Below are 18,235 nucleotides of genomic sequence, written 5' to 3' on the forward strand. Positions count from 1 at the left end.
TAATTTTTAAAAATTTTTTTGTAGAGATGTGGTCTCACTATATTGCCCAGGTTGGTCTTGAGCTCCTGGCCTCAAGTCATCCTTCCACCTTGGTCTCCTAAAGTGCTGGGATTACAGACAGGAGCCACTGTACCTGGCCCTGTAATACGTTTTTTGTTAAGTGAATATATCTGAAAGTGATGATGCTTTTCCTAAACTTATGTACAGTATTCCTTTTTTCTGAAGGATGTTAGCTCCTGTTTAAAGAGAAAGAAATTACTCTCCTCTGAAAGCCGCACTTGGCAGCAAGATTACTGGCTGGTGAGAAGCAGCGTGAGCCCGGACGCTGCAGCTGGAGTGGCAATGCCTAGCTTCCAACGAGAGCTGCTTACAGTGACTACATGTCCATGCATGCAATCGTCCATCTATCCATCCATTCACCTGGTCAGGTAAATCCTGGCGAAGATCTGGGTTCACACAGAACACAATACCCTTTCTCCAGAGGACCACTGACACAAAACTATTTGAATTAACATTCCTACCTCCACTAACTTGGCAGAAGAAACCAAGTGCATAAACCAATATACAGGTTGGTTGTTCAATGTAATCGCTTAGCAAAAAAATATAAAGTGCATTAAGTACCAAGGAACAATAAGCCTTTCTCTGACTTTTAAAAGTGTTTTTGTGTGGCAATCCATGGCATAATAGGTTACTTAGAATGTAAGACACGCATACTAAAGAGCTTGTACGGAGGCTGGGAAGGACGACAGGAGAGGCAAAATTGAACAAAATATAAGCACTGGCACCTCCCCCTCTTTTAAGGAACCATGGCATTCAACAAGTGTTTGTTAAATGAGCCACTACCATATGCTCGACACCGTAAGGCATGTGGAGATGACAAAACACACTCTTGATCTGCTTTAAATCTGGTAAAGAAGTCCGGGGGTGTTTGCATCCCAAGTAGCACAGCATGGGGCCCAGCACTAGGCTAAACACGGGTGGCAGGCATTTGGAGGAGAGAGCAATCATGAGATCTAAGGGAAGGCTTCCAGAGGAGGGCATGCTAACAGGGGCTCTCAAATCTGAAGCACGAGCAGGCGCTTGAGAGGCAGCCAGGCAAGGAGGGGCGAGCACCGTCAACAACTTGGAAGAATCTAGAGCAATGGGTGTCATGGTGTGGATTCCACCACCACTACCAGCAGCAGCAGCAGCTTTTAAAAATGTAAATTCTCAGGCCCACCCAAGACCTACTGAGTCAGCAACTGTGGGGATAGCACCCAGCCATCTGCTTTGAACAAGTTCTCCAGGTGATTCGGAGGCATGCTGAAGTTTGAGAACCACTGAGTTAGAGCAGGCACTGCCCTCCCTTAAACCGGCTAAGCAGGAATCTCAGGGCTTTCCTCCCCCACACCCTCCTGCAAACCAGTGTCTAGGGAGCTAGGCAGCCATGGGGTGTGTGGAGGGCTGGGGGCTGACCACCCTCTCCCAGGCTGCTCAGATGGCACGCACTGTTAAGAACAATTACATCTTCCACTGGCTTCACGAACCTCTCTCATGCATCTCCCTTCATGGCCTGGACTTCTAACTAACCACTGGATACTGGGAGACCCAGAGGCAGAGAAGAGATAAGCAGAGGAAGGAGGCAAATGGGACCTCTGTGAGCCCAGAAGTTTGGTGGTGATGCCACATTTCCCCCAGGCTTGCAAAGCCTGTACCTATCCTATAACCAGAGAGTTGCAAGCAACTCTAGAAGGCAAAGCAGCAGTTGGAATTCCACTTCTCTTCAATCAGATTGTTAGAAAGAGCAGCAGGAATATTTTGGAAATTGTTATTGAGCTAACGGAAATGTTTGTAGCCCCTGGAGACTAATAGAATTTGCCAGGGTGTGGCTTCAGTGATGTGCAACCTTTGCTGCTCCACATCTTCCGCATTTGTATAGCTCGTATTCTTTTCGGAAGCACTTTGGTTTAAATAAGTTTTTTCTTCTGATATACTAGCTTCTGGGCTGACCACACCACTGAAATGATCCTTGCTAAGGTCATCAAGGCTGTCAAGTGGCCCCAATATATGCATGTGCAAAGAACCTTCTATTGCCAGTTCATAGTAGAGGGTGGAACATGGAGAGGCCTCACCAACTCAACAGGGGGTGTCACATGGAGGCAATTGTTAGACTGGACCTTGGGAGACGCCTGTAGAATGACACAGGTGAACCAGCTGCTACTTGAATGGGCTCACACGCACCTGAGATGACCACAGCTCTGTATCAACTGGGCAGCCAGCCCACGTTGCGACTTGCCTCTACATTTGAGCCTGGGAGTTGTGTTTTTGTTGTTGTCATTGTTATGAAAAGCAAATGAGCCATACTACAATACAGAAGAATGTTGAAGACATCATGCTAACTGAAATAAGCCAGTCATAAAAGGATGAATCCACCGGGCACGGTGGCTCACACCTGTAATCCCAGCACTTTGGGAGGCCCGAGGCGGGTGAATCACCCGAGGTCGGGAGTTTGAGACCAGCCTGACCAAATGGAGAAACCCGGTCTCTACTAAAAATACAAAATTAGCCAGGCGTGGTGGCACATGCCTGTAGTCCCAGCTACTCGGGAGGCTGGGGCAGGTGAATCCCTTGAACCCAGGAGGAGGAGGTTGCGGTGAGCCGAGATCGTGCCATTGCACTCCAGCCAGGGCAACAAGAGCGAAACTCTGCCTCAAAAAAAAAAAAAAAAAAAAGATGAATCCTGTATGATTCCACTTACTGAGGTACCTGGAGTAGTCAAATCCATAGAGACAGAAAGTAGAATGGCGGCTGCCAGGGGCTGGGAGAGGGGGTAAATGGGGAGTCACTGTTTAAAGGGTGCAGAATTTCAGATTTACAAGATGAAAAGAGTTCTGGAAATGGTTGTACAACAATGTGAACGTACTTAATGCCACTGAACAGTGCACTTAAAATGGTTAGGATGGTAATTTTTACATTGTGTGTATTTTACCACTAATTAAAACTTGTCTTTAAGAGAGTAAATGAGCTCTTTTCGTCTTACTGCAGCGTGCCCAATTCAATAGGCAATAATCAAAATAACAATGAAAATAATGTTGATTTGCATACTTGGGAATTATTTAGGTGCATTCCATTATCATCCTCTATTTACAGATGAAAAAAGTGAGGTGAGAGGATAGAGTAGCCAAGCTCCTACTCCTCCCATGAATGAGGTGGGCTGAGATTCCAGCCCTGAGGTCTGTCTGACTCCAACGCAAGAGCTGTGAAGCCCATGCAAATTTCACCAGGCCAACTTAGCTCATAAGAACAAAAATTCAGTGACTGTGTGTTGACATGTATACCTAAAGACCTCTGAGTCACTGACCTGCCCTGGTGTGTTACACCAACACATATAATACATATATATTTTCATATTATGGTAGAAAGTTCTGGCAATGAACTTATGGAGAGAATTCAACAGTTCCTTGCTCTGTGGTAGGTATCTCAGGTCTGGAACACACAATGTCCAACTCTGATTTCATGGAACACATGCATCCAGCCAGCTGGCGAATGAATTTGCATTCTGTCAAGCACATCTCAGAACACATGCCTGCATAAAACATGTCCCCAGCCTTTGAGGGTCTTAGAGTTAGAGACGTTCCTGGCTCGGGGTTCCATAACAGGCTGTACAGTGAAGAGCAGAGGGAGCCTGGGCTATGGAAAGAAGCCCTGCAGAGCAGTGAGGGTCAGGGGTCGTAGCCACACATGAGATATACATACTTGAGGCCAGCACAACATCCAGGGGGACAAAGAGGGACACGCCACCTGCATTTCCAGGCTGAAGGGCAGTTGGCCTTGCTTCTAATAAGGCCCAGGAAAAACCCCTGTGTGTGAGCAGGGCCTAAATGCTGGGTACCCAGTCCTCATCTGCCATCCTGAAACCCACACCGCACCCCTCAACCTCACACTCACTCCTGCCTGAGTGCAGGAGCAAGGACAGAAGTGGCCGGTGTCTTCAGATAATTTTGCTGGAGGATGTAAGAGGGAAGCTTGAGCACCCCCTTCTCCTCTCCCTTCCTCCCAAGGTCTGTGGCAGTCAGCTCCCCTCCTGTGTTCCTTCCATAGCCACCCCACACCCGCCCCGGAGGTGAGAGCACAGCAGTACCTGGTGTGTGTCAGTGGACCCACCGGTCTCTCCGGCCTTCTCGGGGGCAGTGCGCCAGGTCTGCTGAGAGAATTGGTCTTAGGTGGCCGAGGCTTTTTTGGCGGTATGGCAGGAACGGAGGGCTTCTGTAAATCCAGTTTTGGCTCTCTCTCTGGTCTTTCTTTAAATCATTGTTTAAAGAAAACAGATAGATCGAGTGTAAGTGACAGTACTTAGATGCAGATCACTCATTTCCTGCTTAAAAAAAAAAAATTACTGATGCTATTTCTGAAGGTGATCATGGAAGGCCAAGAGCACCACTTATTCTTTGTCAGGTTAGAAGAAGTCCCACAGAGCTCACTGTTCCCTCCCTTGCACACCTTCACTCATGCTGGTCCTTCTGCCTGAAGCGCCCTTCTGGCCACCGCCCACCTTCAGCATACTCCAGCTCTTCCTTCGAAGCCTGGCTGAAATGTGACACTGCCATGTTCCCTTCCCAACAGCTCAAAGGCAGACTTCCTTCCTTCCTCACCTAAGCATTACAGGGCAGCGCTTTACAAACACGCTCAGACACTTTCTGGGTGTTTGCATGTTTGGCACAGCCTGTAGGCCGACAGCCCCTGAGGGCAGGGCCCAAGTCTGGTCATCTCCTCAGAGCTGTATGTGGTGCTGGCATGGAGTCAGGGCTCAGCAGAGGGCTGAGGGGTTTGGCCCACGGGACCTGCTGGGTATGGGAAGGAAAGAGGCCTGACACGTCTCAGGCTGGCCTCTGAAAAGGGCCATGAGCAAATAAAAGGGAGAGCATTTCAGGGAACAATGAGTTCTGGATTCTTCTTGTGCACAAGAAGTTTGAACTTGGAAGGCAAACTAGGACTTCACAGGTATAAGGTTTCCAAGGCTTTTTGGAGTCACAGATATTAGAATGAAGTTGAAGCCAGATCTGTTGGCCGAACGGGGGCAGTGTTCAGTGACAACCTCATATTTTCTGTTCCCAACTAGCCTTGCTCCGTGTGTGGCATAAAAAGCATACATCCACATTCTTCTTGATAAAGATGGAACTTGAGAGAGTTGCCCAACGGACTATAGGCAGGCTCCCTATGCTTACTTGTAAGATGGTACTCAGGATGCCTTCTACTTGCAAACACAGACTCATGTTGTTTGGGTGCCCAGATGGTTGGCAAAAGGTTAAAAAAAAAAACCCATCAGGGCTGGGCGCGGTGGCTCACATCTGTAATCTCAGAGCTTTGGGAGGGCAAGGCGGAAGGATCACTTGAGGCCAGGAGTTCAAGACCAGCCTGGGCAACACAGTAAAACCCCGTCTCTGCAAAAACTAGCCGGGCATGGTGGCATACACCTGTAGTCCCAGCTATTCGGGAGGCTGAGGCGGGAGGATCTTGAACCCAGGAGTTCGAGTCTGCAGTGAGCTACAATCGCACCACTGCACTCCAGGCTGGGTGACAGAGCAAGACCCTGTCTCTAAAAAAATAAAATAAAAATAAACCCATCAGGTACTATTATGCTCATTCCCACAATGTGGGGAAATATGCTCCAATCAGGAATGCTGGCAACTCATTTTATGGCACACAGGGGCCAGAGGAGGAAGGGCTCTGTTGAAATGCAAAGCAGGGGACATTTCTCCTATTGCAGCAGGACAGGGACAGGAACTCCAGCAGCCTGCTGGATGAATGGAAAAGGGAGTTTGTGCTGACCCAACAGGGAAACCAAGTCTCCGGGTAGGGCTGATTCCCTGGCTTCCCTATTGCATCTGACCAGGGATTCTACGTCCCTCACCCGCTGTGGCATAGAACAAGGGATCATGGGAGAGGAAGGAACCAGAGATGTGGGGCCACTTGGTCAGCCAACTAGGGTGGTTGTTCACATGTAAGCCTAGTCCATATGTCAGCATGGACTAGTGCAGGAAGTGTCCCCATCACGGAGCCTGGCTATTACCCAGAAACTAGCCATGTGTCCTCCATGAGGACAGAGGGTGGTGTCTGGTTATTTCACATCACACACTTTTTTTTTTTTTTTAAACAGGGTCTCACTCTGTTGCTCAGGCTGGAGTACAGTGGCATGATCACAGCTCACAGCAGTCTTGATTTCCAGACTCAAGCGATCCTTCCACCTCAGCCTCCCAAAGTAGCTGGGACTATGGACACAGGCCACCAGGCCTGGCTATTTTTTTTTTTTTTTTTTTTTTTTTTTTTGGTAGAGACAGGGTCTTGTTATGTTGCCCAGGCTGGTCTTGAACTCCTGGGCTCAAGTGATCCTCCCGCCTCAGCCTCCCAAAGTACTGGGATTACAGGTGTGAGCCACTGTGCCTGGCCATACCAATGCTTTTATACAAAGAGTTATTCATATAGTATATACTCAATGGCTGTTTTTTTTCTTCAATCCGTGACACAGACCTGGCCTTCACAATGAGGTTCCACAAGTCAAGTTCTAACTGCTCACTGTGAAAGAAAGAGGTATAGCTTCTTAAGAGCTGGCAATGTTGGTAAAATTTTTGGCAGGCTGATATCAAATATCAAATTTCACAATAAAATTTCATGAGGACACCAAGGAGCACCTCCAAATAATTACATTCATTAATTCAGCATTTCTCTTGTGACTTAAAAATAACTACTTTTTAAAATGGGATTTGCTCAGCTTCCTGTTCGTAATAACATAGCACTTTTCCCATAAAAATGTGTGATCAATCAAATCCTAGACACCTAATAAAATGAGTCCTTCTACAGTATGCAGATTTCTTTGGGAGAGACTCTCAAAATGGTAGGAGTCAAACACGTTCATAAACCTGATTGCAGGACACACATTAACCTACTTCCCTGCCAATGACACTCCTGACCACCTTCAGGAGACGCTGGGGACCAAGCTGCTTTCCCAGTATTACCATGCCACCCTCCCCTCCTCCAACATCCTTGACCAAGGACATCTGTCTGTAATAACGTTACCCAGAGTCAAGGGTCCATGAGTGACCAAAGAAAAGAGCTTTCATTTGTTTATTTATCTGGATGTGAATTTCACTAAGCCAAATCCATCCATCAACAGTGAATGAGCACCTTGGGACACTAGGCATGAAGGACAGGCTAAGTGGAAACTGACAGATATATACCAGGCCCTAAAGGAACTTACATCCGACTTCAGGGTGCGGAGAGGGTGGCCATGGTAGAGACATCAGGAAACAGCAGCAATGTGTTAATTGACTAGACTGGTTATTTTTCATCTGATGAGAAATTGTGGTCCCACAAAGTACCACATAACCCTCTCCTACTTCCTTAGCAATAGGATTTGTAAAAGCAATCAAAACAAAACCATGATCACCATATTCCAAAGGAAAAGCAAATTCTGTGGGTATTCTGGACTAGCCGTGTAACAGACAGCTTCAGCTCTTGCTGTTCTGGAAGTGCCAATGAAGAATTGATTTCATACCTTTTTCTTCTGTTCTGTTTGGAAGCATTTCTGGTCTTTCAGGAGGTATCTTTTTAATTTCATGTTTTCTCTCAGTGGTGCCTAGGAGGGAAAGGGTAATAGTGATCAGAAAATGTTTTCTGTACTCAATTATTACACACACCAGCATTTAAATCTTTATCAGGTAGAGCAAAGTCAGTAAGATTTTTTCCCCTGAGTTGGGCGTTAGCATTATCTGGCAAACACGAGCTGTTTAGAAACAGAGCAGAAGACATTTCTGGCCTATGTCATTAAGTTCACCTGCCTATGTATCCTTAATTTATAAGAATACCACTAATAATATTTTCTGATATTTAAGCCTGATTTCCTTAGGCATCAATATAGTCACAGGAAATCACTGGGTGGGGGTGGAGAATGTGTATAAATAAATGTCAATTATCAAACTTTACAAATAAGGGGCCACTGAATGTTGTGTTCTACCAAAAAAAGGGGGTTTCATAGGAATCTGGATCCCATTTTGTAGCCATTTTAAAACAGGGCCTGGAATTACCTGATACTCCTCCCAGTAAGAGGTGAGGTCTACATCCCCTTGCCAGGAATGTGGGTGGGCCTGTGACTGCTTCAATCAGTGGCAGGAATGATACCACATAACTTCCAAAGCTGAGTCATAAAAGTCCCTGTAGTTTATGCTTTATTTGCTGGAATACTGAACTTCCATGTAAGAAGTCAACTACCCTGGAGAGGCCACATACAGATGCTCCAGCCTACAGCCCCAGCGGAGCCCAGCCTTCCAGGCACCCTTGCCAAGGGGAGCCAGACACGTGAGGGAAACATTCATCTTCAAAGTGGATCCTCCAGCTTCAGCTAGTTCAGTATTCCCAGCTGAGGTCCCAGATATGACGGAGCAGAGACAAGCCATCCCAGCCATGGTCTGTTCTTGACCCACAGAATCCATGAACATAAGAAGGCTGTTGTTTTATGCCACCAAATTTGGGGTCCTTCAAGTATTACATTTTTTCAAATGTACCACTTAGCACTTAGCCTTTACCCACATGGACTGCAGCTGCTCCCTTACCTGGGGTTTCCTCATTGGTGCCAGTGGCCTCAGGCATGTAAGAGCACTTGAGAAATAGCTAAAGCACAAACCAGTCAAAAGTACTCCTCTTATGTATGGACTGGGCTGAGTTCTTAACAAACTCTTTACATGACCAGTTCCAAAGATGGGTGCTTGGTACTAGAAATCTCAATTACACAACCTCAGAGAACAAAAGAAGTTAAAAAAAATATCCACCAAACACACCCTTTACTTAATTCCTCTTAATGACTCACTACAAATTAATCACCACATCTCATTTCTGTCAATTTCATATCTGATTTTTTTTGGTAAAATAATCAAACGCAAGGAAAGTTGACGATGGAGAAAATATGAATATCTATCTCCCCATTACAAAGCAGTTCCCACGATCGTTCAGGCAGGATAAATGAGCAGTAATCTATAAACATTAAATGCCATCCTGCTTTGCCCCACAGAGACCCATCATAAACTTTGGTAAAATTGTTTTAAAAGGGTAAGAATTTGCCTACCATGCTACAATCTACTCACCTAACAATAATGAAGTCGGTATCATTCCTATAGACACAGAAAGAACTGACAATCCTACTATACTGAAGAATCCAATCTTAGCTACATTCTAGACTGCCTGAGCCTTGGACTCCTCAACTAATCTCCAGGGTCTCTGATCAATTACCAAGGCCTATAGGGAAAGGGGTCTTCAGAGAAAAGTAAATAAATAGCTTGCTTCAATTTCAACACAATAAAATATATGGCCAGAACCACTAGGTGGCAAAATGAAACTGCTCGATGCAAACAAGGATGGGGGCGGAGCAAAAGATGTAATTAACATCCCATTTCAGGACTTAATCTCTAATAATTCTCAACTATGCCAAAGGGAATGGGAAAGGAATTTGGGGTCAAGTTTTTCCTCCTAACTTGGTGGGCCAAAAGAACTTAAAAATCACTTCTTAATAAGTTTATAAATAAAGCAATCTTGAAATTTATTCATAATTTAACTGTTATAGAAATATCATAATTGTGAATGTGTAGAACTAAAAATACCCTTTCTCTTCTATTTTAGTTGTTAATTTTTTAAAATGCTACTTAACTAATAACTCATGGAGGAATTTTTCCCTATAATTAATTTTAACTATTATAAAGAGGAGTTCTACCGGGAAATATGAAATATCTTTTTATATATGAGAATCCAATGTGAAACAAGCTACCAAATGTTCAACATCAATTCTTCCTATATTATTCAACCTGAATATCTGAACTACACAGAAAAAAAGTGAATTAGACTCTTCAAAATTAAACAAGAATCATAAGGAAAAGTATTTATTGCTAGAAAAACATCTTTTTGTTGAGGGGTAAGTGAAGTCAGTACAAATTTTGGTTAACCACATGGGACAGATATCGAAAATTCAGCAACACTATATACGCACAACAATGCTATGACCTGTGGGAAACAATCTTCCCTAAGCTGACCTTCAACTGGGCACATGTGAAACAGGGCAATTCAGTTCTTTTCTCCTCAAAAGCTGTTTACTTAAAAAAACCCAAACTTGTTTTTTTGTTTGTTTGTTTGTTTGTTTTAATTCTTTCTGATCATTCTCATTGGGAGCCTAGATTTTTACACTATATCAGGGTCACATTTTAATGGTATGTTTATCTTTTAGGAAAAACAGAAGTATCTTTAAAACCTGCCTGCTGAGATCAAATCGTAACTTCCCAAGTAGTCAATCTATGGCACTTGAACCAGGAATCCCGAACTCTACACTGAGGATGATTTGAATATATGCAAAAAGAAAGACGCATATTTTATTTGATGGAACTGAAAGGTACATTACCTGCCCCTTGTTTGATGACAGGAGCGGATGGAGGCGGTGGCTTCTTGGGTCTCTGAAAAATTAATAAAAATTATACCACATGAGATTGTTGGCAAGCCTGTCCTCTCACAGAAGGACCACAGACATTGTTTTCTATGTGCAGTTTGGACAATTTAGAGAACCTCTCCAAAAAAATTGAGCAATTCTCTCTCCAGGGACGTCAGTTTTTGGCACCTCTAAACAAACACTAAAATAAATCCAGTCGGCAAAACAAAACTCCAATCGACAAATGAAACGCCATTTCCCCCTTTCTAAATTTGTAACAGCCTTCTGGAAAAGCACGGCTCAGCAAAAATGGCCTGAAACCAGCAAGCACAATGGTACTCCTACGCTGAAGCTGCATTTGCAATTAAGATTTAATCTGCTGAATAACCATGCATTCGAAAAGAGTCACTGTAAAGATTCAAAATCGAATCTGCTCTGGATGTAGGACTTTAAACAAAATGCAGGCTGAGGGCCCACTGCAGCCACATCAGGTTGCAAGCCTTCTGCCCCTTTCTACACCGAGGCTGGCAGGCCATTTGTTAGACACCCCACAGACTCATTGTACACGTGATAAACTGGAACAGAGAGGGATTTTTTTGTTGTTGTTTTTTGGTTTGTTTTTTTTTTGCATATCAGCCGTGATTTGTTTTTCTCACATGCTGTCACTCTGTAGGTGATGGAGGTAGCAGTGCAATCAATGGCATTCATCCCTGAACTGGTTCCAGAGTAGCCAGCATTTTCTTGCCACCTAGGATTGACTGTGGGAGAGAGATGATCAGGCTGGACTTGGAAAATTATTCCATGGCCAAAGAATCCAGCCAGGGCACTGTTCTCAGACAGCTGTGTTAGGGGGAAGCAGTGATCTCTGATTCTGGGTGCATATGTGTGCGCACACGTGTGTGTGTCATTCTTAATGTTTTTCTGTATTGTCTCTATGAGTGCAGAGAAATATACTTTATTAAAATAAAGAAAGCTGCTCTAAGGGCCACCTGCCCTTAACACACAGGTCCTCCATGGGATGGATGTGTTTCTGCCTCATGATCTCACATTATTCTTTCCCCTTTTGCCAGCCCCTTCTAGCTCTCTACTAACTCTTTTTCTTCCTCCCTTCTCTGTCGTTGTGTTAATTATCCTGGGGACAGATGTGTGTTTACCTAACAAAAGTATCAGTGAAGTTCTGCCAGTTAACCTTCCTTTACCTCGGAATCAGAGTACAGGCATATCTCAGAGATAACACAAACTCGGTTTTAGACCACTGCAATAAAGCGAGTCACAGGAATTTTTCTGGTTTCCTGGTGCACGTAAAAGTTATGTTTATGCTCTACTGTAGCTTATTCAGTGTGTGATAGCATGTCTAAAAAAGCAATGTACGTACCTTAATTTAAAAATACTTCACTGCTAGAAAAAACTAATGATATCTGAGCCTTCAGCGAGTTGTAAACTTTTTGCTGGGGGAGGGTCTTGCCTCAATGTTGACAGCAGCTGACTGATCAGGGTGGTGGTGGCTGAAGGTTGGGGTGACTGTAGCAATTCCTTAAAATAGGACAACAATGAAGTTTGCCATATCGATTGACTTTCTTTCGTGAAAAATTTTTCTGTATCATGCGATGCTGTTTGATAGCATTTTACCCAGAGTAGAACATCTTTCAATACTGGAGTCAATCCTCTCAAATCCTGCCACTGCTTTATCACTAAGCATATGTAATACTCTAAACCCGTTGTTGTCAACAATGTTCACAGCATCTTCACCAGGAGTAGATTCCATCTCAAGAAATCACTGTCTTCGCTCATCCATAAGAAGTAACTCTTCATTCATTCAAGGTTGATCATGAGATTGCAGCAATTCAGTCATATCTTCAGGCTCCACTTCAAATTCTAGTTCTCTTGCTATTTCCGCCACATCTGCAGTTACTTCCTCCACTGAAGTCTTGAACCCCTGAAAGTCATCCCTGAGGGTTGGAATCAACTTCTTCCAAACCCCTGTTAATGTTGATATTTTGACCTCCTCCCATGAATCAAAAATATTCTTACTGGTATCTAGAATGGTGAGCCCTTTCCAGAATTATTTCAATTGACTTTCCCCAGATCCATCAGAGGAATCACTATCTACGGCAGCTATAGACTTATAAAATGTATTTCTTAAATAACAAGACTTGAAAGTTGAAACGACTCTGATCCATGGGCTGCAGAACGGATGTTGTAGTAGCAGGCATGAAAACGGCATTCATCTTCTTATACATCTCCATCAGGGCTCTTGGGTGACCAGGTGCATTGTCAATAAGCAGTAATATTTTGAAAGGAATCTTTTTTTCTAAGCAGTAGGTCTCAACAGTGGGCTTAAAATATTTAGTAAACCATGCTGTAAACAGATGTGCTATCATCTAGGCTTTGTTTTTCCATCTATAGAACAGAGGCAGAGTAGATTTAGCATAATTCTTTTTTTGTTGTTTTTGTTTTTGAGACAGGATCTCACTCTGTTGCCCAGGCTGGAGTGCAATGGTGCGATCATGGCTCACTGCAGCCTTGACCTCCCAGGCTCAAGAGATCCTCTCACTTCAGCTTCCCAAATAGCTGAGGCCACAGGTGCACACCACCACAACTGGCCAGTTTTATTATTTGTAGAGATGGAATCTTGCTATGTTGCCCAGGCTGATCTCAAACTCCTAGGCTCAAGTGATCCTCCTGCCTTGGCCTCCCAAAGTGCTGGGATTATAGGCATGAGCTGCCGTGTCTGGCAGCATAATTCTTAAGTGCCCCAGGATTTTCAGAATGGTAAATGAGCACCAGCTTCAACTTAAAGTCACCAGATGCATTAGCCCCTACTAAGAGAGTCAGCCTGCCCTTTGAAGCTTTGAGGCCAGATATCAACTTCTCTAGCTATGAAAGTCCTAGATTATATCTTCTTTCAATCAAAGGCTGTTTCATCAATGGAAAATCTGTTGTTTAGTGTAGCCACCTTCATCAAAGCTAGATCTTCTGGATAACTTGCTGCAGCTTCTCCATCAGCACTTGCTGCTTCACCTTGTACTTTTATGTTACAGAGATGGTGTCTTTCCTTAAACCTCAATAACCAACCTCTGCTGGCTTCCAACTTTTCTTGTGCAGCTTCTTCACTTCTCTCAGCCTTCATAGACTTGAATAGAGTTAGGGCCTTGCTCTGAATTAGACCTTGGCTTAAAGAAGTGTTGTGGCTGGTTTGATCTTCTATTCAGACCACTCAAACTTTCTCCATATCATCAGCAAGTCTGCTTTTATTTATTTATTTATTTATTTTATTTATTTATAGAGATGGAGTCTCACTATGTTGCCCAGGCTGGTCTCGAGCTCCTGGGCTCAAGTGATCCTCCCATCTTGGCCTTCCGAAGTGCTGAGATAACAGGTGTGAGCCACCATGCCTGGCAATAAGGCTGTTTTACTTTCTTATCATTCATGTGTTTACTGGAGTAGCACTTTTAATTTCCTTCACAAATTTTTCCTTTGCATTCACAGCTTGTCTAACCGTTTAGTGCAAGAGGCCTAGCTTTTGGCCTGTCTCAGCTTTCAACATGCCTTCTTCACTAAGCTCGATCATTTCTAGCTTTTGATTTAAAGTGACAGATATGTGGCTTTTCCTTTCACTTGAACACTTACAGGCTGTCATAGGGCTGTTAGTTTACCTCATTTCAACATTGTTACATACCAGGAAATAGTGAAGCCCAAGGAGAGGGAGAGATGGGGAATCGTAGGTCAATGGAGTAGTCAGAACACACACAACATCGATCAATTAAGTTTGCCATCTTATATGGGCACAGTTTATGGTGCCTCAAAACAATTACAATAGTAATGTCAAAGATCACTGATCACAGATTACCCATAACAGGTATAATAATAATAAAAAAGTTTGAAATGTTGTGAGAATTACCAAAATGTAACACAAAGACATGAAGTGAGCACATGCTATTGGGAAAATAGTGCCAGTAGGTTTGCTCCACATAGGGTTACCACAACCATTGAATTTGTAAAAAACGCAATATCTGAAACACAATAAAGGAATGCACAGAAGAATGAAGTATGCCTGTCATTCCTTATTTACAAAACTGCCAACACCCCATGGCCTTATTCTTCCCAGCCAAGTCCCAAGGACACCTACCCCTGGACATCTTCCTCACTCCTTGCTGGTCTGAATTTTTCTATAGCCAATTTCACATGAGCCTCCTTTCGCTGAGGCCATTACCCCAGCGACCTTGCCTCAAACCACAGGGCCCCAAATTTAAAAACGACAATTACAAGTCATCATATTTTCCAAGATTACTGGTCAAAGAAAAAAAAAAACCCCTTTAATGTTGTGTCACATTTAGCATGTAGCAGACACATGAAATGTGACAGAGCAGAGCAGAGGGGCACCAGGGGAGGGAGAGAGGAAAATGTTGCACTAACAGACAGTGTATGAAGAGTGTGGTCACAGCAAGCATGTGTGTGAATGTGGCAAAGGACAGAGACAGAAGTGTGAAGTTTTGTTCGGAAACCCGGCAGTTGCAGAGGCAGTTGGGAGCACAGTTTTGAAAGGAAGGAACAGTTTGTGAGCTGTCTGTCTTGCATCTACCACTCTTGATCAATGCTGGCCAGGTGCCTGCTTTGCTTACTAGCAGAGGGGGTTCACAAGTTTTCCTCTTTTTTAATCCTTTACTGACTTCACTTTCTCTGGTTCCATCAAACTTAGCCTTCATGCTTTTTCAAAGGAGAAAAGATGCCATATTTTCAAACAGGATGTCTTTAAGGTAATTCTAAATAAAAATCAGGACCAGGGTTCTATGCGGCTGTAGACTGTCCTCCTCCCCAAAATGATTCATAAAGTATTGCACATGGGCCTACAATGTTTTTTTAAAAATGCAACAGGCGCCAGGCGCGGTGGCTCACGCCTGTAATCCCAGCACTTTGGGAGGCAGAGGCGGGCAGATCACGAGGTCAGGAGATCGAAACCACGGTGAAACCCCGTCTCTACTAAAAATACAAAAAATTAGCCAGGCGCGGTGGCAGACACCTGTAGTCCCAGCTACTCAGGAGGCTGAGGCAGGAGAATGGCGTGAACCCGGGAGGCGGAGCTTGCAGTGGGCGAGACTCCGTCTCAAAAAAAAAAAAAAATGCAACAGGCCCAGCACTTTGGGAGACCGAGGCAGGGAGATTGCCTGCACTCAGGAGTTTGAGAGCAGCCTGGGCAACACAGTGAAAACCCATCTCTACAAAAAATGCAAAAAGTCAGTCCAGCGTGGTGGCGCATGCCTGTGGTCCCATCTACTCGGGAGGCTGAGGCAGGAGGGTTGCTTGAGCCCGGGAGGCAGAGGCTGCAGTGAGCTGAGATCGTGCCACTGCACCCTAGCCTGGGCAACAGAGGGAAACCCTGTCTCAGTAAAAAAAAAATGAAACAAATTAAAAATTTCTTTTTAAATGCAACAGGAAGACAAGGCAGTGTGAACTGAGAAGGCAAAACAGGTGATTCTCCAGCAAAATGTGACAGTAGAAAATTCATCACAGGAGTTCACTATTCTCAAATAAAAAGACATGAAGAGATCATTTAGTTGATTTCCCTCCAAACATCCCATTGTGACTGGATAAAGAAAATGGGGCTGGGGTCCTCCGGGCTAAGTAGTAGGTCAAGGTTTCCTGTGTGGAGTTTAACAGTAATAAGATATTAACCAGCTCCTATAGGTGCACACACAAAAACATCCTTTCAACTCAGGCAAGTATTTAAGTCCTGAGTTTCTAGAGGCACTTGTTCTATTTATTCTCTTTATCCCTCCCTCCATGGTGAAGGTAAAATGCTCCAGCTCCAACCTCAGGTGGCTTCAGCCTGCTCAATTTGCAGGTAAGTGCTAAAAAAAAAACGTGGATATTAAGAGCTGCAAGTCATCACAGGAGTCCCCCCTGCAGCTGAGATCACTGAGGCCCAGAAAGGCTGTTTCAACAGCTAGTTGGTAGCCAGAGGGCCCAGAACTCTACGTTTCTCAATGTCCAGACTACGGGAATTCATTTCACAAGAACCAACATGAATATACTGGTAACAAAGTCAATGAACCCACATTTTCTGATTTCTGGGAGAGCCGAATGCCTTCCATAGTCTTCATATATGGAGGGAGCACAGGCCTAAGTGCACATGCGTCTGTGTCTGCTTGTGTGCAGGGTTGTTGGCTGGCACCAAGACATGCAGACACCATCCTTCAAAGGATATATTAGCTAGATTTGATTTTTACCTTTACATTACCAGGAAGGAAATAGATATAAACGTTCTGGAATGAGAATGGCAGGAAGACAAGCTTTGTTTCCTGTGAAGGATTTCAGAACTGACTCTGCCCTTTGCTTGGCAAGACTGGCCCTTCCCAAGCAAAAGGCTCATTGGCTGGCTCAACTGTTCCCCTGGCAGGAATCTGGTTTGCTACTTTGCCTCTTGAGCTGGTTTGCCTTCAGAGCTCTGGCCCCAGAGATGTGATTTGGTAAAAACAAACAAACACAAACAGAAGTGTACCCTGATGGCTGGGTAACCTTTAAAGGGCTTCATTAGAGGAATATGGTGAGGTTCTGGAAGTAAGTCTCAGCTTGATTTTCAGCAATTCTGGACTTTGGAAGACCTCCTCCACACATCCCACTAAGTTCTCTGGTGGTGTCTGTGGGTGAGGCTGGAGAGGGGACACAAATGGACAGCTCCTGATTAGGGCACCCCTTTGCAGCTCTAGAAACACATGGGGATCTCCACTCTGCCCTTTTCTCCCCTGCCCCTAGAGGAACAGCCACACCTTTGAAATGTGCAGCTAAAGCTATGCTCTAGGTGATGACAGTGTCTTAAACTGCACCTCTGTACCCTATAGAGTCCCCAGCAACTGCCTGCCCTGTCATCCGCACTGGAGATCCCCAGGGACCTAGGGAACCTGCTCTTGGAATAGTCTTTCTCTAGTTTCCTTCCTCAGCCTCTGGCCTAGTGGTCTACATCCATCATCTCCCATTCAGACTGATGGCCTATTGGGTGGTCAGCCAGGCCTTGGCATTTGGTTTCTCCCTAAGATGCTCTCACAGTTCACCCCTTGGCTCACCCCTTCATTCCATCTGCCCCACCCTGAAAGTGATGCCTTGATTCCATGCCCAGACCCCATGATCAGATGGAAGGATCTGGGCCTCTCTTGGTCTAGGAAGGACAATCTGACAGGAGGCCAGCTTCCCCCTGCCCCTCCCTTCCACTCTTCCTCCTCTTTTGTACAAGAGAAAGCAGCAAGCAGGAGAGGAGAGGCAGGAGGAAGAGAAGATACACTCTGGCACCAACCAACTAAAGGACCATGGGTTCTTCACCAGCAACCATGTACCATGCATGCTGTAAGGCCCCATGAAGGAGAAGCTTGGGACATGGGCTCTGCCTTCAAAGACTACAGGCTGTAAGTACAGCTGGAGAAGGGAGAGGGAATACCATCTGGGTGGCTTTGAGAAAGTCCACTGGGGCTGAGTCAATAGGCCATACTCGGATGACATTAACTCCTTGACAAACCCCATTTCTTTGCATGTGAAACCACCCATGAAACTAAATGTTCAAGACAGATAATGTTTAGGTAAATTTTTTTCATAAGGCTGCTTATTAGAAGCACATATTTCTTTCTTTTGGAAGGCTAAAACATAGGGAAATTATCGGGCATCTTCAGAAACTAGAAAAACAACAGTTCTTGTTATAGATGCCACGTTTTCAAACAAGATGTCTTTTAAGATGATTCTAAATAAAAATTAGGGCCAGGGCTAAAGGCTAAAGGACATGATGAATAATAAAGAAAATGTTGACTAAGA

At 44.5% G+C, this 18,235-nt stretch overlaps 1 protein-coding gene across 21 annotated transcripts in view; it reads right to left on the bottom strand.

Annotated features, from left to right (window-relative positions):
* SH3KBP1 (SH3 domain containing kinase binding protein 1) overlaps positions 1-18,235 on the bottom strand; it is a 356,082-nt gene that overhangs the window by 53,672 nt on the left and 284,175 nt on the right. For all 21 annotated transcript variants that reach the window (XM_063804933.1, XM_063804930.1, XM_054676597.2 and 18 more), the window contains 3 exons: positions 10,415-10,466; positions 7,532-7,612; positions 4,121-4,280 (listed from right to left, as the gene is read on the bottom strand). In XM_063804933.1, the coding sequence (XP_063661003.1) occupies positions 4,121-4,280; positions 7,532-7,612; positions 10,415-10,466 (293 nt within the window). The remainder of the gene's footprint in view (positions 1-4,120; positions 4,281-7,531; positions 7,613-10,414; positions 10,467-18,235) is intronic.

Source organism: Pan troglodytes, chromosome X (assembly GCF_028858775.2).
Source record: "Pan troglodytes isolate AG18354 chromosome X, NHGRI_mPanTro3-v2.0_pri, whole genome shotgun sequence".
NCBI lineage: Eukaryota > Metazoa > Chordata > Mammalia > Primates > Hominidae > Pan > Pan troglodytes.